We start from the raw sequence: 23,789 nt of genomic DNA on the forward strand, positions 1-23,789 counted from the left end.
GAGCCACTTCTGGGGACGAGGAGCACACGGCTGCGGCCGCCGCGCCCGGCGCGCGCGGGAGAGCACGGCGCCAGCGGAGCACGGCACGGGAGAGGTCGGGCTCCGTGGGGAGGTGGTGCCTGCAGGGATTGATGGTCTCTGACAGGGATGCATGGCTGCAGGGGCCTGGTTTGGTGGGATTGCCATGCAGCCAGATGCATGGAGTGTATTCCGTGATGCTGTTCCGGCAGCAGGGCGTGCCCTGGCCCAGCACCGTGGTGCCACTGGAGGTGGTGCCTCTCTTGCTGCAGGGACGGGAGGTATCAGGCTGTCATGAAGCTCGGTTTGCAATGGAAAAAAACCTTTTTCCATTCAGGACTTCAATGCTGAAAGTCACTGTGAATTTAAGCCCAGCATTTGGAGCACATAGACTGTACCAGTCCGCAGGACACCATTGGATTCCGTGTACATAACTCGTTTTGCTGTAGTTGGTCCATTGTGAATTCTTTTTCCTTTTTCTATACCTCAGTCCCGCAGGTTTTTTTTCCAGGAGTTTGGATAATGCTGCTAATTTACATAACACCACTTTTGCCTGAATTTCTTACTGTTGTTATACCAGCTCACATCGCAGCTAGTTCAATATTTGTCGTGTTTTATTTTTGGTTAACAAGTGAAGATAAATTTGTATGGTTTTTACTCCCTGTAGCCAAATATTTTTCAGGTTACAGACAAAGAATCTTTACTCCTTTTTTTTTTGTTGTTGTTTCAGGTGATGTAGTTGTAAATGTTTCTATTCATAAAAACAAACAAACATGCATAGAAGAGCATATGACAGCAAACTTTGTGGTTTTGCTAGGTCATATTTCAATTTGGCAAACCCAAAATGTATAATCACAATACACGATGTTACAAGCCCATAGGGTCAGCAATAAATTGTATTTTTGTAAATTGTCACTTTTTAACTGTAAGTTTATATTTATGAATTGAAAAGCCAGTTTATTCCTCAGTGGGTGTATAGTTAAGTGTCCCTACTGTTTGTGTCTTTCCAAAGGAAACATTTAAAAGTACATTTTTGGAGTGTTAGTAGCTGAGTACTAACTTTGGGCATTGTTAGAGCCCAAATGTAGATGGGTTTGGCCATTACTGTAGACTTTGCAAGGCAGTGAAGGCAGTGGTTAGTTAGGACCAGTCCATCTAGCAGTAAAGCTCTAGCTGGCAGACAGAGCAAGGTTTAGAAAGGAGTTAGTTCCTAATGTCTGTTGAAACCAAGTGAAGAATGATTGGTTTTGCCTTTTTTTTTTTTTAATATGGTGTTTGGGGGTTTGGTTTTTTTTTTTTTGTTTCCTTCTTTTCCTTCTGCAAGCCTCTTTCTGGGCCCTTGCAGCACTGCAGCAGCTGGTGTTCCTGATGTTACTGGTGGGGCAGCTTTTGGCACAAGCAGCTGCCAGTAGCCCCAGTTTTAGAAAAGGGCATAGCAGGGCTCCCCAGCCCTGGTGCTCCAGGGGCTGTTCCCAGCAGTTCCTCCTGGGGGAGGGGATGGGGTTTTGCTGTGCCACGTTTCCTGGGGAGTGGCAGTGGGAGGACAGGCTGCAGCAGCTGGGGTCAGCCAGGAGCTTTCAGGGACTGGTGCAGGGCCCTAGGGAGCTTTGGTGTTTTGGCCAGGGCAGAGGTGGATTTGTGAACAAAAGCTGTGCCAACCCCTGGCTATTCATGGGTCCTCTCCCTTGAGCAAAAGCAGCTGCATGGGTCAGCTTTGACGGGGACATTGAGTTCACAGCTCCCGGGGCCCCCAGACACCATGGATCCTGGGCTGCAGAGCTGGCCACATGCAGCATCTGGGGAATGTGGCTGGCCACAGAAGGAGGCAGTGAGATGCCCAACAGCCTGTGTCCAGTATCAGGGCTCGTGCCCTGTCAGCACAGACCCTGCCCACCAGGCACATGCAGCCCCTGGGTGCTGGGCAGCCAAGCAGCTGCTCTTGGACAGTCTGAGCCAGCCCCTCCATTTCAAACCAGGACAAGAAATTGAGGCTACAGCCAGGGCCACCTCAGTGCTGGTACTGGGATTTGGAACACCTGCCTTTGTGGGGCAATCTGGGGCTGAAGTATTAACACCTGGGGCTTTGCTGCTCTGCAGGTTTGTTCTGCAGGAAGGGCCAGCACAGAGCCTTCAGGGTAGGAAACAGTTGTTTTTAAAGCACTCTTAGTTTTAGGGTACCCCTTTCCCCATTCTAAGGCAGCTGGGTTGCTCATGAGGATGCATTAGGAGGGGGTTGTATTTTTTGGATTTGTTTGTGGGATTTTTTTCCACCATAGCCTTGGCACATAACATTAGAGGGGAGGCAAACATGTATCAGTGTTAGGGCTCCAGCATTGCAGTTTGTGGCACAGGGAGGCTGGCTGGAGGGAAAGGCTGTGATTTCCCTGGCTTCCCCGTTAAACCTGCATCACCCCAAGACATCCCCACGGCTGGTCTGCAGTGTCCCACCACCACAGAGCTCAGCCATGGCAGGTGGCAATCACACAGATCTCAGAGGCGGGGGTGGTTGGGCTCAGGGCCTTGAGGGGTGTATTTTTAACAGGGCTTGGTAGGGAAGTAGTTAAGGCAGAGCAGTTTCCTGGCATTGCTGTGGCTTTGACAGCGAGTCCAAAAACTAAAACAGGGTTGGGAAGGGGTTCTGGGGGAGGTGGGGGGTGGTGGGTGTGCCAGACAGGGCCGTGCCCTGGGCACAGCCCTGCTGATGGCAGCCCTGGGCTGCAGGGACAGAGGGCACAGCCCCTGCTCACAGCTCCCAGCGAGGAGCGCAGAAGCTTGGTGAGGATGTTTACATGTTAGACCAGCCTTGCTAAAACCAGAGACCTAAAAATGCACTTTATCACGTGCCCCCCCTTATTGTCAGAGCCCCCCCAGCCCCTGGCCTCGCTGCTGGTGGGTGGGGGCTGCACAGTCCCAGGCACTGCCTCATGGGCAGGGCCTTGTTCTCCCAACATGTTCCAAAGGACAAAATCCCACCGACCCTTTCTGGGGCTTGCTTGGTCTTTGCTCAGTCTGCCTCCAGCCAAGGGCAAGGCTGAGTCAGGGCCAGGGGGGTTTTGCCTTATATTGTCACTCTCAAAAAATAGATGGATAAAAGACCTCTTTATTCAGGTTGATTTGTATGTGTTTACCTCGGTGTTAGCTATGACCTGTGCTTTTATGACTCATTTGGAATTGAGGGTTGCTGGTGCGTTTGGTTCATGCCCCCCCAGCCTCCTACAAGAAAACAAAAGTGTGACTTGTTGGTGATGAGCAGAGGGCAGGGACGTGACTGATGGCAGCGGGGCTGGCCTCCAGTGTCGGTGTTGACCTATCAGTCATAAATGTTCTGAGGTTTTCTAGTACACAAGTACCTATATACCATAACTATATATAGATATACGTATTTTTAATGTACATTTATATGTATGCAGATGTATATCTATATATAAATATATATAGGCCACACAATTCCAGACCTCTGAAAACACAGGCAGCTTTAAATAATAAAGTCTTGCACTTTTAGCATATTTGTACATATAAGCTAAAGCCTGGTGGGTATAATCAGGCTGATTTGACAAACACAATGAGGAGTTACTGTATATATTGTATATAGTCCATGCAAGAAAAAAAAAAAAGAAAATAAGAAAAACTCTAGAATTGAGTATAAATCTTGGTTTATTTTATATGATGTTGAATATAAATACATTTATAAATGTTACTATTCTTAAAAGTATTTTGTAATGGGAAAAAGTAAGTGTCTTATGAAGATGAACAGTAAAGATTTTATTCTTGTTTTGAATCTATGTCCCTGCACAGCTCCATTGAATGGGAGCCCATGCATTTTGACAAGCTTTAAACAGATTGTACATAGTATTTAAAAAAAAATTAAGAAGAAATAAAATAATACTTGTAGGACCTCTTACACACTATGTACTCTTGTTATTCCCTGGGTGGTGTGGGTCTGTTCTGGATCAGGATCTGATCCCTGCTCTCCAGGATAGACAGGAGCAGCAGCCATTGTGTCCATGTGCATGGACAACAGAAGGGATGGGGCTCAGGACAAGGACTGGGATTTCTGTGACCAGTGCCAGAGGCAATAGGAGCAACACACAAATCAGAAAGAACAAGGCATCAGGGTCTGCACACTGTGTTTGAATTTGGATGGACAAAGCAAGTGCAGTACTCAGCAGTTCAGCACTGAAGCCAGCTCAGGCTTCCAAATTCAGGTCTCCATTTTTCCTCCTCTTCTGGGAGGCTGCTGTCCCAGCAGGGACTTGGGCTTGCTCCTTGTTTTGCAAAGCACTGACTAAATGTGGCTTTAACATGACCAAAACTATTGAAGGAACTTCCACAGCAGGCCATCACAGGAAATAATAATGCCTCAAACACAGGCGTTTCTTACTTAAGGGAAACAATATTTTATTTAACACCCCATTTGTCTTACAGTACCTCTGCATACAATACATTGTATAAAAGCCAATCTGTCAACACAAACATGTGCTGCGTCTTGGTAAAGTGACAAAGCTATAGCAAAAAAGACAAAATAGCCTATTTTTCTGGAAACAAATCAGAGTATTTCCTTCTGTTTTAGTCCAGATAACAACAGCAATCACAATCAAGAACCTTGTATGGTACAATTGGATGAGAAACTTCTGATAAAATCAACACACAGCAATTTCTTAGTCACTAAGGTAGCAAACTCTTCTAAAATTACATTATTATTTAGCCATTAGAGTGATGAACAAGTGGCTTGTTTTAGAAATGGATGGAAACAGAAAGTGATTATTCTGTATCACATGGCAGCAGCCACTTCCATGTCCTGGAAAATGCTACCAGTTTAATTACCATCAGTTGTCCCCCATGGTGGAAAGAGCTGGTATTTTTATTTATTATTTGAGCTATTCCCTCCCCTCACCTGCCCAAGCCCTGAGCTGGGCACACAGAGGCCAAGCAGCCAGTTCCTTGTGGGGGTCAGGGCTGTCACTGGTCACCCAGAGCACAGGGAGCAGTCAGGCTCCAGAGCAGCACACACCAGGAACATCCCAGCTCTGCTGGCTTCTGGTTAGTTCTGACAAAAGGCATCTTAGCACACAGCAACTACGGCCCAGCCACAAGCAGGGACTGTGCAGTGTCCCCCACAGCCAGTGGCAGTGTTGCAGGGTGACCATGACACAGCTGCCAGGTCACCCTGCAGCAGGCACTGCAATTGTCAAGCTGGACAAACAGCACCAGTAGTTGTAGCAATCTACAGCTGTCTATTTTGTACTGAATGATGCACCTTCATTTATTTCCTATGACTGAACCTGAAAATAAAGGTGGAAAACTTCATGAAAACTTACAGAAAAAAAGTAACACAGGTGAGTGAAATGACACAACAGAATTCACTTAACCAAGCTGCTTCCTGTTCGTGTGCACACCCAGCACCCTCAGGTGATGTGATGGGAGTCTGGGGCCTTCTCTGCATCACCAATTCCACCTGGCCAAGAAGCAGCACAGCACAGGGATCTCTGTCCCTGACTGTGCAGGGCTTTGAAGTCAAGGCATCACTCTCCAGGAGTGAAGGAAGGGAATGAGCTGCTGTTGCTCTAGCTCCACCAGTCCCAGCTAAACCTGCATCTATTTGTTAGCCAGCCTGCCTGGAATAGGGATGGAAGGAGCTGGAATAGGAAAGGGAAGGAAAGAAGCTAGACACTAACTCCAGAGTTCCTCTGTCACAAGCAGAGCTCAGATTATGGTGCACTGAGGAAGGAGCTCAGCAAATACACCTCTGGGCTACACTCCTTGGAAATCATTGGCACTTGCTACATCCACCTCTCCCCAGACAATCAGCCCATGATCCAGAGGTTCCAAAAGGAAGAACCTGCCAAATGCTGGGCCACTGCCTGAGTGCTGCCAGCCTGTTGGAAGTGACCTCACTCCACTCTCCATCCTGCTGAGACTGGATGCCTGTCACTGTGACTAGTCTTCCTGGATCAGCCTGCAGCTGTATTACAGGAACAATTTAAGACATCACCGCTTTTGGGAAAAAAATAGAAATAAATTTAACAAAAAAATCCATGCAGTTAATAAAAGTTAGTGTCCCCCTCTACATCATTACCTTAAATCTATTTTGATATATATGCTCTTCATACATGGACATGACATCTGACAAGAGCTACTTCCCAGCTGGCAAAGGCTCTACAGTCTCTTGGGTGGGCACTAAGAGAAAAGGGCATTGTACAGACTGAGCACCTTTTTACAACCAGGAAACAACAGAAGGTTGTTGGACTTTGCAAGTTCCTTCACCTTCTTCTGCACTTAGATCTTCACATCTTGGCTCTCAATCAAAAAATTCCTTGAATTTTAAGACATTCCTATCTTTGATTAGCAAATTGTTTACAGCTTTGACTACTTGTTGACATAAACAGTATCTCTCATAAACCTACAAAAGCTTTTGGTATGGGCAGCTGTATCTGTTCTCATGAGGCTCCATTAATTTCATCATGGCTATTTGCAGAATTACTCAGTGATCAAACCTTATCTGGGTACATCCTGGACTAGAAAAACATCATCTGCTTTGTATTTCTGAACAACTTTGTGAAAACATTTTTAAAAAGTAATACAATGTGGCCCTATCCATATCCACATAAATGGATAAATTTTGGGGTTTTTATTTTATACATAAAAATACAAATCAGCAGTATATTGTATCAACTGCAATTACTTTGTGAAGGCTTCTGAAAAAAGCTTCCTCATTCTCCACATATATGATACAGCTTTTGGACTTCTTCAGTAAAACTTTATTTTACATTAATACCTGAGAGTATTGAGGAGAGTGTAAGACATAATTCGTAAATTTAACACCAACTGCAATGATGGCATTTCACAAAGTGCCTGTAACACAGGTCAGAAATTTGTTTTATTCTTCATTCACACTAGTATTGCACAAAAAGCCTCTGAAATATACCATCATCCCCATTCTGCTTCTTTAAAAAACATGCACAGTAGAAAAATAATGCTGCTCTGCAGAGAAAGATTGTCATACAGGCTTTGGAAATAGATGTTTTAAACTAGTTTAGCAAGACTCCCCACTTGGCTGTTGTTAAAATACAAGCTCTTGCCCTCCTTCTCTAAATTCCTTCTAGCACCAGCTACCAAAGATTGAAGGTCAACATTTCTCAGCTTTTACACTGGCAGAGCTTTCCTCCACAGGTTGTCTACTATATCATATTTTATATATTAAAAAATTCAAGTCAGATTCAAGGGGATTTTCTTGTTGTTTTGAATCCTGATAGAGGGGAAATATTACAGCAGCAACAATCCAGAGTGCTATAGAAAAGCAATAGCAATTACTGGGTTGAGATATGGACTCAGGGTAGGCAAAGAAGCAACTGCAATCTGTCCCTAAGCAGCTCAATAGTCAACACTCAGCTACATATGGCCTGTGTTTGGGCTTTCCAAACACCAGCAAAACTCCACATTTCATCAAGGTGCTCCTAAGAAGCCAACAATGGTTCCTCTTGCCAGATAAACTACAACCACCATGTGGTCAGACAGATTCAGCCACCGTTTTCCCTTGATTTTAAACAATCAGTATTAGTTTCTGCATCCTTGTGCAGCCTGGATGACCAAATAAGCTCCCATCCTTTTCACCTTTTCGTTGTAGGAGGATTGGTATGAAAATGGGAGAGAGGGGCTGGAATCTACTAGAGTCCAGCCCCACAGGTAACATCAAAGCAGAGGAATTGTGAGCAGAGCAACTTCCTTTTCTAATCTCATGGTCCTGTCATGCTACCACAGCCTCTTAGTCTTCACCCTGCTTTGGCCCCAGTCCACAAGCAATTTGGAAATAACTAATTAATGTGGAAGACAACTTCCAAGCTGTTGACACTCCTTTAAAGTGAAAATGGGAAAAAGTCATTCCTTTTATCACAGTAATAGAAAAAAACCTGGAGAACACCCACTGTAACAGTGATTCAGACAGGTCTGCAACAGGTACACATCCAGTATCTCCAAGCAATGCTGCATGTTTTAATAACATGGTAAAGGCAGTTCATTATTCAGTCCCTATTTTGGAGTGAAACTTATGAACAATGCAAGAAAGTGACTGTGCTTCAAACTATTTTTATTTACATTAGATACCAGTAATCTGATACTTGAAGCTAATTCTTCAAATTTAATTTCCTATGTCAACACCAGACTTGATTTCCATAGTTACAGCCTTCATTTGTAAGCACTTTATGTGATTAATTCAGAGTCAAATGTTAAGAAAATTACACTCTAGTTCTTGCTTTAAGTTGTAAATTTTTAGCACTCTCTATTTTAGCTTTTATGTCATGAGGTTTTTCAAAAAATCTCACAAAGGCTGGCTCATTTAATAAGGATGCCAGAATCTGTTCAAAGGCAAAAGACCATTCATGGTTCCCTTCCAAACTCTGTGCTCTACTGCCTTCAGTCTGCTCAGAGCTGCTTTCCTCCTGCCTCTCTCTGGGCACTTCAGCAGCCACTTCTGTAACAGCAACTGGACTTCTGACAGGTGACACGGGACTCTGCAGCCTTCTGCCAACTTCTTCCATTTTCAGCAGGAGGCTGGTCACCACCGCGATAGCCCGATACAAGAGCTCCTCCTCAGGATCCCCATGGAACAGATTGTAGAGAGTTTTTGAGAACTGGATGAACTGAGACTACAGAGAGATACAGAGAAGAGCGCTCAGAGAAGAGCAACACAGCTGTTCTGTTTCACTGCCTGTTGTATTCTCAGTCCAGTGCCTGCTCTGGCACCTGGTGCAGCTGCTCTAATGACAGCACGGACTAGCCCTGAGAAACCTGTGTGTGTCCCACAGTCCCTCTCTTGATACATTACAGCAGTTTTAAAAAGCCACAGTCTAACGACTGATGTGAAGATTTGAAATTAAAGGGATCCTACAAATCCTTCAGAAATATTGTAATAGGACTTAAAGGGTCCTAAAATAGACTTAAATAAGACTCAAACAGTTTACCTGATTCATTCTTGGCAAATCCTTTACATTTTCTTCTTTTTTAAGAAGTTCATCTTGCCATTGCTTCAGATATGCCTGAATGTCAACCTTCCCCTTCCCTTTTTTAAGGGGAAGAAGTGGGGAAAAAAAAAAAAAAATTGAACAAACAAGAACTGAGACCTTTCCATAAGGGATGATAAGCAAAAGAACTGGCATCTTCAACATCATTCCTCCTCAACAGAATGGTGGGGCCAAGGACTTACAGAGGACCAGAGCTTACTTTTGCCCTTTTGCTCCATGACTACACTTACATAAGAGGACAGAATGTTACCAGCACACTAAGGTTGATGTTACTTAATATACTGTCACCACACACTTTGCCACTTCCCCAGCTCTACTCCCCCAAAAGACACAGTTACCAAATGTGCCACCAGGATTCTTTTACCTTTTTCTGGGCTGCTCTTCAAAGAACCACTCTCAAGATTATCCCCAACAGATGAAACTACAATTTAGGGGGAAAAAAAAAAATGAAGTTACTTATTTCAGAAATGAGGACCAATGATTCATTTCCCTTATCAAAAATTCCTTCCTTAAGGCACAAGACCCTCAATGTTCTCAGCATAGATTAGGTCAAGAAGAAGCCACATGGTAAAATCTGCATACTTTCTATAAAAATAGAAGCCACTCTGAGGCAGAAGATCACCAATGAAACTGCTATCAATTAAACAATCTTTATAATGTTCACGGTGCACGACTTGAAGAGCAGCAGGAACAGCACCTATATATTGTCTACTTCAGGCAGATTTTAAAACCAAAAAGGGATCTGTCTTCCCTATAAAAATTCCACAGGTTTCAAAAGTATTTGAAACAGATTGTTTTATCAACTCCATAAATTTACTAAAGCTTTTTCAGCTCACTTGGTCTAAAATGAAAGCAAAGAATTTTGAAACACTTTTGCCTCAAAGTAAGAATGGATTTGGTATTTTAATTCTTGAGGCAGAAAATACCATTCCTTTATGCTCAGGATGCAGAAATGAAACAGCCATCACTTCAACACTGCGACAGGCTGCCCACAATGCTGACAAATGCCAACCAAATACACTCTCCTATTTCCCTGTAAACACCCACAGGCCTTTGAATTCAACAATGAGATGAGCTATCCACAACTTCTGCACAAATTTATTAAATTTTAATATCTACAGAAGATCTTCTCAAGGGATTCTGTTAACAGGGATATGATTTACTGGATTTACTCGTTTTCAGAATAAAGCTCCCCATTTTTCACAGGATAATTAATAGATTCCTTCTAGTATTCTGCAGGCAAAACCTCACACTCTGGAGCTTACCACTGAGCTGGCTGAAGTGCATCAGTTCCTCTTTTGAAAGATCATCCCCTTTGGAAGGGCTTAGAGATTCTACTTCAGTAAAAGCTGCAATAAATGATTAAATAAAGTGGGTTCATGGTGCCCAGGCATTACCAAAGCAGTGATAACAATGACAAAAACCAAAGACAGCTCTCCCCAAATGCCACTGCTTCTCACTTACCTGGAGGGATGTGCAACTTAAAAAGAAACTTCAGTTTGTCAGTGAAGCTTCCATTATACATCGTATCTGTTAGGGGAAAGGACAGTCTATTCAACTGGACCAAACTTTAAAACACCCTCTTAACTTAAACAAATACAACCCAGAGAGGTTGGAACTGGACATGTGCCCTACCTTACAGGGAGTATAATTAGATATGAAGCTTACAGAAATCTCTATCACCTGTGGCTGAGCCTGGGGTTAGCCTACACTGATGAAAGAACACTAATAATGTCTATGACTTACTAAAATAAAACCACACCACCAAAAGAAATAAAGCACTAAGGTCTCAGCATTTCCCTTACATTTTTGTTTCCTGAACATACCACTTTAAAAACAAGATGAAAGAAAGAGAGCAGTGTTTCCCAGAGGAATAAGGCATTGGTGATCCTGCAGAATCAGTGTAAAAGATTACTTAGTATGAAGATTTATCCTAAACCAAACAGGCTGGGCATGAGATCAGACCATTCTTCATTTGTGGATATATTGATGATCAAGCCATATTTAAATTTAATCTCCAAGAGGAAACTATTCTGCCTGTAATAAAAATCACATGATTTGACCCTGTGTTAAGAGACTAAATCTCCTCAGCTTTTTGTATACAGTATGGAAGGTGATACACCCCAGGACTGCTCCTAGGAGCCTCATGAGTGTGCTCATGTATGTTTTGCTGCCATACCAAGAACACAGGCAAATTGTTTGAAGTTTATAAGGCAGGTGGAACTCTCATCCATCAGTCGGAATGTCCACAGAGCCAGGGAGTCTCTGTTGGCACAGTGTGACCAGGGGCTCAGGAGGTGGCAGAGAAGCCTGAACTGCTGGCAATCGATCCGGTACTGCTCAAGGTAGGGCAGGCTGGCATCATGGTGCTGCAGCACAGGACTATTTACACTCCAGTAACAGGAAAGAAAATGCTCCTTCTGCAAAGCAAAGATAAAACACTACATTTCAGGAAACAAGTCTCTCTGGGGGAAAGATGTGAGGAGTTAAGTGTACAATGAGTAGTACAGCTGGCATGTAAAACATATATTGAGTCCAACCTTTATTCACTAAAACCATTTCAAAGTCTACTGTTAAGATGCCTGTTTGGTAAGTGAGGAAAATGGCACATTACCTTGAATAAGTCATAAAGCTCTTCAAGATCACTAGGACTGAATTTTACTTCTTGAGACACAACACGTAGCTGAAACAAAGTCAAAAAAAATTTAATTAATGAGTCTTCCTTCTTTGGAATAACATTATGGGAGACTTAACATTACATTAAGAAACACTGTTGCATATTCCAGGTTTTGGCATGTTACAATTAGAAGAATAGCACTTCTTTTAAAAAGTAATCAGAAGATTATAGATTAAAATAAATAATTTCTCAAAAAAAAGACAAGCTTAAGGCTAGTCACATTACTAACATACATGGAGCCTACACTATGAAACTCAGGAGATAAAACTCAATTATTTATAATGACATAACATATAGCTTCCTTTGAATGGGCAAATGCATGTTCAGCTCTCAACATGAAGCTAAATCCTCATTTTTTTAAATAAAAAAAATTGTTCACAGCTTTTAAAAAACAAAGTTTGCTGTAAGACCAGCTTCTAACTTCACATTATATATGTTTTGTAGAATTAAATACAATACCATCTTAGCATAACCACCAGCATTTAGTTTCAGTTGCTACAAGCCACAATTACTACAGAAAGAAGCACTAGGTGGTGGACAGACTAGTATTATCATCAGGTATTGGAAATGGGCCACTGCAGAAAACAGGCAAACAAAGGAAGCTCGTCACAACCTCCACCTTCATTGAGCAGTCTGAATTGAAAGGATGAGATAGGCAGATAGAGAGCTGCCACATTACCAGACATTCACACACAACACAGACAAAAAGCAACCCCTGTTGAATGCACTACAATAACCTCTCCAGTGCTGCTTCCTGGAGTAAAAATGCAGGTGCTTAATTGTTTTACTGTATGGTGCTCTATGCCTCTAAGAGAACAGTATTAACATCAGCAGATAGAAATATAGGTCAGCCTGTTCTGATCCACACAAAGTGTGAGAGATGCACCAGCTTTTTGAAGTGGTTGGCAATGGTGCTGCTTGTAAGGACACCAGAAAGTCATGCTGTGATTTACAGCCTGAAAACATCATAGGCCAAGCCTCAGTTAACAGACACCCTGCAGACATGAGGGGGTTCTGTATAAAATCATATATTTGGCCTGGAAACTGCAGCTCTTCTCAGAACCTTCCGAAAGGGAATGGATTTTATCCGGGAGAAGGCTGAGACTTTTGCAAGTCACTCACCACATTCTGCTTGGTCGTAGCTTCCAAGGTCTGGATCACATAAAGCCTGTTCCTGCAGCGCAAGCTCTCCACGTCCTCATAGCGAATGTCACCGTACCTCTGAGGAGAAAAGCACCAGTCCATGCAATCAGCTGGTGGGAGACACATCTAAACAAGTACCTTTGTCTCTCTTGTATCTAAGCACAATATAGACATGGACACAAAGGAAGAGCACAGAAAATCTGAGGAAAAATAATTTATTAGAGTACTAATATTCTCCTTAACCAGTGTAACTTTTAAAAAGGTGTTTAAAAGTGTTTCAGAGAGCAATGGACAAAGAAGAAACTGGAGCAGTTCCCTGTGTGGGAAGAAAAAAGAAGGGATTTTACTGTGTGTTGGCTCTATACCCAACTCTGTTATCACATGGTGACTACTTCTGCAAGGCAGCAAAGTCTAAGATGTGCATGTTTTCAGGGACTGAAGTTCACTCTAGTGAAACTAAGAAATCAGCTAAGTAATTTCTGAATCATTTCTGGCTACCTCTGTAATTTCTGAAGGACACGAAAGGTGTCTGAGCACTGGAGTGAATAAATGCATTTATCTTTAAGGAAAAATGGGATAGGAGGCAAGAACTAGAAACAACTTACCAGAGAAATCATGGAACAAATTATTAAACAATTACAATCTAAACAAAAACCAGTTGATCAAAACAAGACATTCTTTATCAAGACCATGTCAAATCAATTAAATTTCCTTTTATGAGGCAATTCAATAGATTTGACTTCTCTTCTGTAAGTTTTTTGACACTTTTCAGCAGCATGGGCAATCAGGAAGACATGGCCTAACCATGACCACCATGCACCATGGGCAAAACTGCTTCTAATAACAAACTTTGAGAACAAATGAGTTATAGACAACCAAATTAGGCAGGACTTCCAGAAGCTTTTCCCCCTGCAGTGTGTTTGTCCCCTTATCAGCAATCCCCTTTAAACAAGATATGAAAAACTGCAATACAGACAAAAGAGTCTGAGCACACAAACTTTGATGAAAGGTTAAAGGAATGGGTTGCATTAAACCTAGCGAAAGAACAGATCTGGCAGCTCCCTTTCAAGAGAGCAATCTGTTAAAACTCATTCTTCTCACTTAGAGTCATGATGAGGCTGGACTCCAACTGAGCAGCCTGATCAAGCTGTCCCTGCTCACTGCAGGGGGGTTGGATTAGGTGGTCTTTAAAGGCCCCTGTCAACCAAAACTATTCTATAACTGATTCTATGACCAGACTTGAAAGGGTAAATGATGAACAACCACCTAAAAGCAGCAAGGAGCTATGGAGAAAACCCCAGCCAACTCTCCTCAATAGTGCTTTATGAACATCCAAAAGAAATTAACTCAATATTTTCCCCCAGGGGCAGACAAACCCTATGATGGACTAGAGTTTTTGCAGATTTTCTTTTATGGAACAACACTAGACTTTTTAAAGGATTATCTGGGAGGATGCTGGACAGGGAGTTGAACTGGATAAGCTGTTGAGTTTTCTTCCAGAACTGTCTTTCTGTGTCCCTGTGGAGACCACTACCAGCATCCCTCTGGTTTGAAACAAAATGGAAGCAGAGAGAAATTGCATCTCTGAATTGTAACTCATTCACTGGTCTGCCTTCTGAGCACTGGTATTGGGCAATGGCCTTAGTAAGAATATACATACAATATATAATGAAAATCTGAATTAATTTAATATGATAAAATGTTATACAGTCTTCCATTCTCTAGGTAAACATGACTTCTTCATGCCTGACTAGACTGCCAAAGAATCTGCATTTGTGCATGTGTTAAAGGAATGAAACTGAACTATATTTTTAAATTCAACAAAGAGCCAAACTTCTACTAATCCAGACAGATTTTCTACCCTAGTTTGTACAATGCAACTGCACTGTTTCAAGGTAGCCCATGAAACATTAACACTGCACAGGATGCAAAAACATGCCCACAAGAACACATACTTCATTTGACTCTCGGATCAGATCAGTGATGTCCACTTTTGGATGGTCACTCTTTGTGTCACTGAGGTTGGAGCCCTGCTGCACAGCTGGAGGTAAAGGACTGTCTTTGTTAGTGACACTGTCAAAAAATCTGCACAAAGCAAACACATGAGAAATCAGCAGGAACCATTTTATCACAATAAAACAATAACATTGGCATCTACTGAAGAAAAAGTGAGTAGAGAATGGGAAAAAACAAAGAATATCAGAGTCAGTAGCACAAATGTGCTATAATAGTAACAAAGATACACAAACACTGGAACTGCCCACCAAGAGAAGGCTGTAGAACTTCTAGCCTCGGGAGCTTTTAGGACTGAGCTTATGTGATCTAGTGTTAGCAGCAATCCCCTTTTGAGTGGGAAGTCAAACTAGACTCTTTCCAAGGCCCACTTGGCAACCCCCTGGTTTTCTAATTCATTTAGCAAGGTTGTACTAACTGGGACAGAGAAAAAGGTTTGTCCTGAACTGTGAACAAGACAATCTTAATTCCCCCAGATGTATAAGACAAAGACATGCCTGATCTGTACCTGCTTATCTCACCCGCATAGCCAGCCTAAATAGATCCAGTGGGGAAGCCAGATTTTACAATAAACACCAGACTGCATGGTCTCATAATAAAACTACATTTTCTTCAATAATTCTGTAGTTCCTACCCCATTCAAACATGCAACATGTAAAAGCCTCACTAAACAGAAATTCTTATTTTCAGTTCTTAACAGTCATAACTCGTTAACTGCTATAACACAGTAATTCTGCTGTTCTAATAACACGAAAATTTAGTTAGTGAAGAAAAAACAGTACAAGTTTTGTTTGCAGTACAGTTTAAAGTCAGTTAAAAGCACACTTCACATTGCTAATACAGAACAAACATCATGACTGATGAGCTCATCACATTTTTTTGGTCTTATTTCTGTTTTAAGCCATTAACAGCAGAAGATTCAGCAGCCTACAAGAACTAAGCTGAAGAACTTGCTGCTCTAAGTTGATGCCTGAACTGATGTCTGGAGCAGCCATAATGGGCTTTAGATATTCTCATCAAGGCAATCTGCCTTCTATACATCATACAAAGTCAAGGTTAAAAGCACACAGCTTTTTCTTTAAAATTCACAAAATAGTTATGGTTTTAGTAGAACTTTAGGATGGGATGTTCAGAGGATCCAGGCCCACTTTCCAGCCACCTCTTCCAGAATTTCTGCCTGAGATGAGCACTAATTCCTTTGAAGACTTTGGAAGTCTTGGCTAGATGTCTTCTCAGCTACCTCAGAATGACTCATCTATGTGCAATTATAGCAGCTGTTGTGCAGCGTGAATGAGTAACAGTTACACTGATACCTGTTGAGAACAGTGACTGCTTCTGCATCATCCTTACAAGTGAGTAACTTCTCCATGTTGTATTCCAGCACTGCAAGGCCCAGCTGCAAGATTGCCTTTATTCCATCATAGAAGAAACAGTCCACCACATTGACTGCACATTCAATTGGCAGCACACTGATAAAAAGGGTAAGGAACCAGGAGAGAGAGACCGAGGAGAAAAAAGTCATGTCCGTCATGTGGTCTGTCAACTGAGGCAGGTGAACCCTGATGAGCTCCTCAAACACTGCCTGATCTACCAAGGCACCTGCAGGGAAAGGATAACAAAACCACCACCCAAATTTTAACATAGAGAAGCACACTTCTCAGAGCACCAGCCAGAAACAAAGTTCCTGCCCTAGTGCAGCACTGTTGCACAAGCACACACAGGCCCAGCTGCATGGAGCCATTGGCTCCTTCCCCCATGCTGGAAACTGTGCTCTCCATGCCTGGGCAGAGCCTTGGGCATGCTTGCAGTGTTTTGGCACTTTGGTGAGTACATGGCTGCTTCCAGTGACTCCTCTGATAACCAGTACAATCCCCTCTGCAACAAGAGAGAAACTTCACACCCCATTTTCTTCTAACATATACACCTCTAAGAACTGCATTTGAGACCAAAGTCCAAGTCTGGACCTGAGGTAACTCCTTTTTCTTTATCTAAACTGGCTAAGTTTCAAATAAATAGTATGAATTGCACTTATAATTCCAAAAGAACAGTATAATAGTCTAACTGACTATTTCCTGAACAGCTATGCCTAGAATAATGACAATATCTGAAAATCACATCCATGCCTATTTAAGGAGGAGTCATGGGATGTTCTCCATTTTCTATTCCACAAAACTGAAACAAATGCAATGGTTTCTCTCCACTGGTCAGTCTTCAGCTCATCCCTTACATTTGTTCTTAATGAATAACCATTGACATTCAATGTAGGCAGACATTCTGTTCAAGATAGATAAAAAAGCAGATGGATGTTACCAATGATTCGGCGATTGAAATAATCAGGGAGCATCCTTTCACACACAGCAACCAAAAGCCAGAATGCTTCCTCCTCTTTAGCATACAGCAGAAGCACTGATGTCAGAATATTCATGGCCTGCAAGATTCAAACAAGAAAGCAAAGATTTAAGAGAAAAGATGGTGAAAACACAACTGGTATTATTTCTTAGAATTTATATTTCTGAAAGCACTTTACAGCACATTTTTAAAGTGCTGGGAAAACCTACAGCCATATCCAGGACAAGAGTTTTACTTCTATGCTATTAAATACAGAAAAGAGTATCGAAAGTACATAAAAATATTTTTAAGTGCTATATGTCTTGTTAGAATGCAAATGCATATAAGAAGTGGACATGACAGCATTTATAAACTAATCCAAGTACAATGTAAAAACTCATTTTACACAATTGCATGACATTAGCAAAGTGAGTGAACCACTAAGCAAGAAACCATTCCACATTTCTGTGACAGATTTTACAGGTGTTACCATACTGCCATCATGAGCTAATATTTCAACAACCAGCACTAAGACTAGCAAAACTGCTATACCTGACAATATCCAATTTGTGGATTCCTGAATGCATAAGCTGTAAGAACTCTCCTGAGGGCAGAAATTCCTGTATCACTTTGAAAAGCAGGATGCTCAGGCAAGGAGCGACGTAAATCTCGTTCAATTTCATCAGTAGCCAAAGTGCACGTTCCTAAGGACTGTTCCACCAGCTCAGTGTAATAACCAGGGTTGGATGCCATATCATTTACAGCACCTGACAACACATTGCATTGCACAGTATCAGAGGACAACAGTAAAGCAGCAATCTGATTGTTTGCAATTTGTATAAAAATGTTGGTGACTACTGAGACACCTCATGAATCTCCAGATATTGCTGAAGTAATGTGTCAGAGTAATTCTACCGGAATTAATGGAAACACTCAGCAATGAAAATTGCCAATGATGACTCCCAAAATGAACCAATTATACTTGTTGTGCAATACCTGAGAAGAGTAGCCAGAGTTCTCCTCTTAATGCCTCTGGGATGCCTCTTACAACCAGGTCTCGAGTCTTCTTTGTTCGGAACATACTGACCCCATGGCCCCGTTCTGCAAACAGGATGTTCCACGACTGCTCCTTCATTTTTTCTTTCAACTACCAAAAGCAGGAGATAATAAGCATTAAGTATACTGGTAGATTCTCCTCAAGTGTCAGAGAACAGAAGGAAATTTTGCTCCCAGTGATATTCATATAAACTGGAAACTGCAGCGTTGGCATCCGTATTGATGTGTGAAACGAGTGCTGGAGGAAATCAGAGCAAAATCCAGCCCATGCAGAGCACAAATTTAGCATGAGATGCCATCTCACACATGACCTACTATTCTTTAAAGAATGTTTATACAAGATGAGACAGAAGGTAGATCTAATTCAGTATCCCATCTGACAGAAACCAACAACTGCCACAGCACAGGAGGTCAAACAGACATTTCTCTGAAGCAAAGCAATTGTTGATTGGGTGCTCCAGCTCGTGTGAGGGCTGAGGCAAGGTGAATGTCATCACTACAATTTCTGTGCATGCAGCACTAAGATTTAACATTGTTAAAGCAATTAAAGGTACTGAAAGGAAAAGTAGATTTTGTTCACTTTTGATCACCATACTATAAAAAGCAGCATTTAAAAAACTGGACTCCCTTTTGTCCTGCCCAAAGGGTGTTTGTTTTCTGGTATTTCTAATATAAAAAATTTCATATCCTAATATAAAAAATTTCATATCCTAATTTTACTCAGTTCTGCTGAAAGATTTATTTTGAAATAAAACCTGTTTTCTTTCACATACTATGGAGAAGCAAAAATTGGATGATCTGCTGCAAAAACAACTACATATTCTCCAGAGCCTAACTCTGTTAGACAGTGGTGCAGAAGAAAGAAACAAGGAAGAAGTTAAATCAATTTCTAAGACATTCTCCTTGCTCCCACAGAGTTTATAGTGACTTTGTATCTTGAAAATTCAGACAGAAATGCAACATGTTCAATATCATAAAACAAACAGCCAACTCTTCCCTGAGGGGTAGAAGAGCAGGAGAATCTAATTCCATGAAGATAAGGCATATCATTGTTAAACAAGATGAGCAGAAAATTGAATGGGGCTATGAAGAAGCACCCTGTGGACTCCAAATACAGAAAATGCAGATGAAAGAATACTGGCAAAGCCCCTGAGGAAGTCAGCAGCCTGGCTGGAATTCATTTTGATATACTTCACTCCTTTCCAATTCAATTCCAAAACCTGTTGGCCATTTTATCCCTTACCATTTTAGAGTCAAGGTTCTCAGCATCCTGAGGATGGTAGACAGTCATAAGTGCTTCTGTACTGACAGTTTTGCTGTTATCTCTCTGGACCATCTTTGACTGTCCTTCACCAAAATCCTTTGGACTGTCAGTGGCAGAACCAGCTGCAACCTTGAAAAAAATGTAACAGTGGTACTTGTAAATAACAAACAATCCTCCAAGAAGCAGCACGGATACCAGACCATTATTGCTTATTATATTAAGTTAGAGGTGCCAGATACAGACTTCTAAAATAAATGATAACCAGCAGTCCCTGCTCTGCACAGTGGGCTTTCAGGAGGCTGCACTTGGGAAAAAAGCATCTCTCAGAGAGCAAAAAAACTAAATTATGAAAGGACAAATATTCATAATGAGCTGAGAATAGGGGGATAAGGAGGTCTGACCATTCATCACGACCAAAAAAACCCATTCATACTGAACTATATAGAAAACCTGAGAGCACTTAAAAACCAGCATTACAGCTGGAGTTGTTTTTCAAAACCTGATGAAAAACAAGGTAAAGGAACAGAAACAGGAATGCATTCACAGTAGCACCATTGTCCAATTCATTCTCTTTCACATGGGCAGAGTTATTTATTTTTCTAAACCTTAAAACCAGAGGTTCATTACTTATTCCTATGAGCAAATTCTAAGAAATTAGAATTGCCAGAGCAGTTACCTCAGTACTTATGATGTGCTGTGGACTTGCAGTTGCATTGCATTTCATCCTGAGCTTTGCCACAAGCAGTCCAAAATCTCTCACCTCTGTGAAACGAAAAGCTGTTTTCCCTTTGGTACTAATGCTGACTCCTCTGCTGGCTGGATCTCCTTTATCCACCCCTGTGACCTATGGAACCAAGGACACATAAATTAAGCAAGGAATTTTACCTGCTTACTTATAAAAGAGAAAACCTGTTAGGAATACATGTGTGAATGGAACAGTGGATAAAGCATACAAGCAGACTTGCTAACACAAGTCACAAGTTGAAAGCTCAACTGCCTGTAGGTATTTTAGCAAAAGGCACTAAGTATTATGCAACAGATTTTTGACAGAGTACCAGAAATCTTCAAAAAGCTTTTCCCAGCTGTGAGTGCTCAGCTTCTTTGAAAACCTTGTCACCTTCTACCCACTGAAGTTGCTTTTTTTCTTACCATCCAAAAGCAGAGAAAACATGACTTTTGTAAGTAATCAAATAAAACAAGTTTTACAAGACTGAATTTCCACTGAGAATACCCTGTCAAAACAGCTGTCATAACACATGACAGCTAGAGCTGACTTTAATTGCCATGATGGAACAGTTACAGACTAGAGCAGTTAAAACAGTTTAATCATGCAAGTTCAAGTGTGACAATCATAAGAATCTACACTGGCTGGCATTGCTGATGTATTCATGTTGTTAAAGGTAAAGAATGGAAAATCACTGAGCACATTATTATAGGCAAAAAGGAAAGACCACTGAAATGAGGTAACTGCAGTCCTGCAGAACAAAGAGTGAAGGTCTGACAGTCCACAAGAATAAATTTAGAGACAGCTCCTTTAACAGTCTCTGATGTTATGGAAGTCTCTATTGTTTGCAGCACTATTTATAGGTAATACAAATTTTTTATGTAGGTGGGGAACACCAAGTGTACTGCTGAGATTAGTACAGCTCACCCCCTGTGTCAGGTGTCTTATTAGTGTGTACACAGAGCATGTAAAGCAATTACAGAGCAATTATAGAACCTGGCTTATTTGTAAAATGTGTCTGGTGTTGATGAAAAGCTTTTAACACTGGACAACTGAAATGTGGCAATGTCCCAGATCACATGAAGTCAAGATGAAATGAAGAGGCTTGGCTGTTTAGAAATTATTCTGCAGTACACTATAGTACTCTATTGAAATTCCAAAGCTGTGCCCTTTGCTATATGGTCTTTATTCTGTCCTTACAGTCTGTTGAGATTATCAGCTGTAATGGCACTGCTACTTGCTCAACACCTGGATTTTCCTAGACTTTTGAACAGACAGCACTGCTCAACTGCTGCAAAAAACTGCACTATTGAGCTAAGAAACACAGCAGCATGATAACTGATCTTCAAAGTCCTCCACCCACTACAATTCTTTACTTCTTACCTTGGGAATGTCTCATTAACTCACCTACAAGTACTAAGAAAAAGATTTTTCATTTAACAAAAAAAAAAGATTAAAAAATTTTGATTCTGTGCCAAGCTATAGAAATAAAAGTAAATAGAAAAGGGAAAGAAGACAGAGAAGCGAGCCTGAAACATGAAAGCAGTTCCAGAAACCCACAAACAAAATTCCTACATGTGGTATCCAGGGTAGAGGGAAACACATGACATCACATAAAATACGAAGATTCTAATGAAAAACTGCTAAAGTGGCATTAAACTACACAAGTGCAAAACTGCTGGTAGAAGTGACTCTGATTAGCAGCTTGCATTACCTCTCTCAATGGAATGATTACACTGCACAGGCTGCCATCCTGGCTAGCAAAGCAGATGTAGTTTTCTGAAATGCACATTTTCCCATGGGTGTTATAATGACTGAAAGGAATCCATAAGAAGCACTCATGAACTTCCTTCAAGGACTCTTCTTTAGGTAGCCTGAAGAATGCACTAAAATGCTTACTGTGGGCATAGCTCTCCAAGCCTCTGGATTAAAAACATAACACATTGGTAGGAAAGAGAAAAGAAAAGTTAGTAAGTTTTAAATGTCTTTACAAACACTAAAGTCAAAAATATCTTGGGAAAAGACAGTAAAATATCATGCTCTCCTCTCCCATAATCCATGGCATCAATTTGGAGGGTTCAATGTTTTTCTTGAGGCAACGACAAGGTTTTTTTGAGAGGCAACAAAGGGCAAGACCACACCAACCTGCACATTGACTTCACAAAATACTTAAAAATGTCACTAAACAAGACCAGATTCAATAACGTTCTTACACAGTAGAGCACTACAGGGCTACAGGTAGTGCAGAAAAATACTAATAGCATTATGTGCTCTGTTTCCCCACAAATGAGAATAATCCATTTAAAACTAGAACAAGTTTTGGCTTAATGGAGGGTTAATTAGCTAGAAATGTAGCACATGTTGGAAACATCTGCCAGGGGCTAATTTTTCACAGATAACTGCAGCTAGAAACAGTATTTTGGTTGTAGAGCAGCATCTCTCTCCAGCATTGCTACCAAACTGAGGAATCAAAGGAAAAGGAAGGACCTTAGTCATTAAATTACTGGTATTCATCTCTTGCCCACCACCCAAAATAATGCTGTACCTCAGGAAAGCCATGCACCCATCAGTTATCATTTCTCATATAACCTGTGCAGTTATCATTTACACATGTCTATTAAATTATTTCTTCCCCACCTTTTCCTTCCTCATCAGGTATCTCTGGAGACACTGTAGCTCTAATCTGAATTTTCTAACTCTAAATGCTGCAAGAACCTTTTCAAAATTCAAACTAATATAAACCTTTTAAATGGAAGGCCAGCACTGAAGATTTGATCACCTCCTGCCTTCATACAGACTTTGGATCCTGACAACTAACAACAAATTACAATGCCTCACATGGCTTTGGTCCAACATTTTAATGATTCACTTGCTTAAGAAAATATCAGCTTCACTAATATTTACAATCTCCTTGAGAAAAGGATTCTCTTCCTCTTTTGCCTAAACAAATACTGGGCCCAGAACAGATGAACTATAAGCAATGCATTACCTCTTGGTGATCTGCAGAGGGTCATGAAGGACTGGATCATTCTCAAATGTCTCCTTGTCAAAAAGCCTTCTAACTGCATAGTTTGCCAGCTGCTCCATGAGCAGGAATGTTTCACTAATGTGCAAAAACATGGAAAAATAATGATCTTCCCCATGGGAGCACACATGAATGCTCTCTGTCAGAATCACATTGGATGTTTTCTCAAGTTTTGATATTTCATCCCAGGAGATAATAAGTTTTACTGAAAATAAAAATGTAAGGACATATGAGTCAGTTCCCAATATCTGCCTGCATTAAAAAAGAAATACAGTAGTAGCAGCTCTAATAAAATATAATTAAACAACATAGTCAAATGATAACACACTTGGAAAGGAATACAAACTAATAAGCACAAAATGCATTCTCTTCATATTTCCTAAAAATTAATTCCATTCGAAAGAATTTCATAGAAAAGCATTAAAACACAGACCATCTATGATAACACAAGTTTACATCACCTTTTCCTTGCTCTTATTTGAAACTGCAAACAGCAAATAAATACCATCATACAAGCCAACCCC

At 41.2% G+C, this 23,789-nt stretch overlaps 1 protein-coding gene across 1 annotated transcript in view; it reads right to left on the reverse strand.

Annotated features, from left to right (window-relative positions):
- Positions 1 to 4,446: 4,446 nt before the first annotated feature.
- The window catches only part of TBC1D8B (TBC1 domain family member 8B), a gene marked incomplete at its 5' end in the record, with an annotated part of 28,329 nt that continues 8,986 nt past the window's right edge, over positions 4,447 to 23,789 (reverse strand). Inside the window, 17 exons of the mRNA XM_084213190.1 lie at positions 4,447 to 8,660; positions 8,976 to 9,073; positions 9,400 to 9,456; positions 10,301 to 10,384; positions 10,500 to 10,565; positions 11,215 to 11,455; positions 11,650 to 11,718; positions 12,835 to 12,933; positions 14,811 to 14,940; positions 16,182 to 16,467; positions 17,179 to 17,296; positions 17,749 to 17,963; positions 18,193 to 18,343; positions 19,496 to 19,645; positions 20,193 to 20,360; positions 21,955 to 22,162; positions 23,230 to 23,470. Coding sequence (XP_084069316.1) covers positions 8,250 to 8,660; positions 8,976 to 9,073; positions 9,400 to 9,456; positions 10,301 to 10,384; positions 10,500 to 10,565; positions 11,215 to 11,455; positions 11,650 to 11,718; positions 12,835 to 12,933; positions 14,811 to 14,940; positions 16,182 to 16,467; positions 17,179 to 17,296; positions 17,749 to 17,963; positions 18,193 to 18,343; positions 19,496 to 19,645; positions 20,193 to 20,360; positions 21,955 to 22,162; positions 23,230 to 23,470 — 2,792 coding nt within the window. The 3' untranslated portion in view covers positions 4,447 to 8,249. The remainder of the gene's footprint in view (positions 8,661 to 8,975; positions 9,074 to 9,399; positions 9,457 to 10,300; positions 10,385 to 10,499; positions 10,566 to 11,214; positions 11,456 to 11,649; positions 11,719 to 12,834; positions 12,934 to 14,810; positions 14,941 to 16,181; positions 16,468 to 17,178; positions 17,297 to 17,748; positions 17,964 to 18,192; positions 18,344 to 19,495; positions 19,646 to 20,192; positions 20,361 to 21,954; positions 22,163 to 23,229; positions 23,471 to 23,789) is intronic.

Source organism: Fringilla coelebs, assembly GCF_963513975.1.
Source record: "Fringilla coelebs genome assembly, chromosome: 11".
In the NCBI taxonomy this organism is placed as follows: Eukaryota; Metazoa; Chordata; class Aves; order Passeriformes; family Fringillidae; genus Fringilla; species Fringilla coelebs.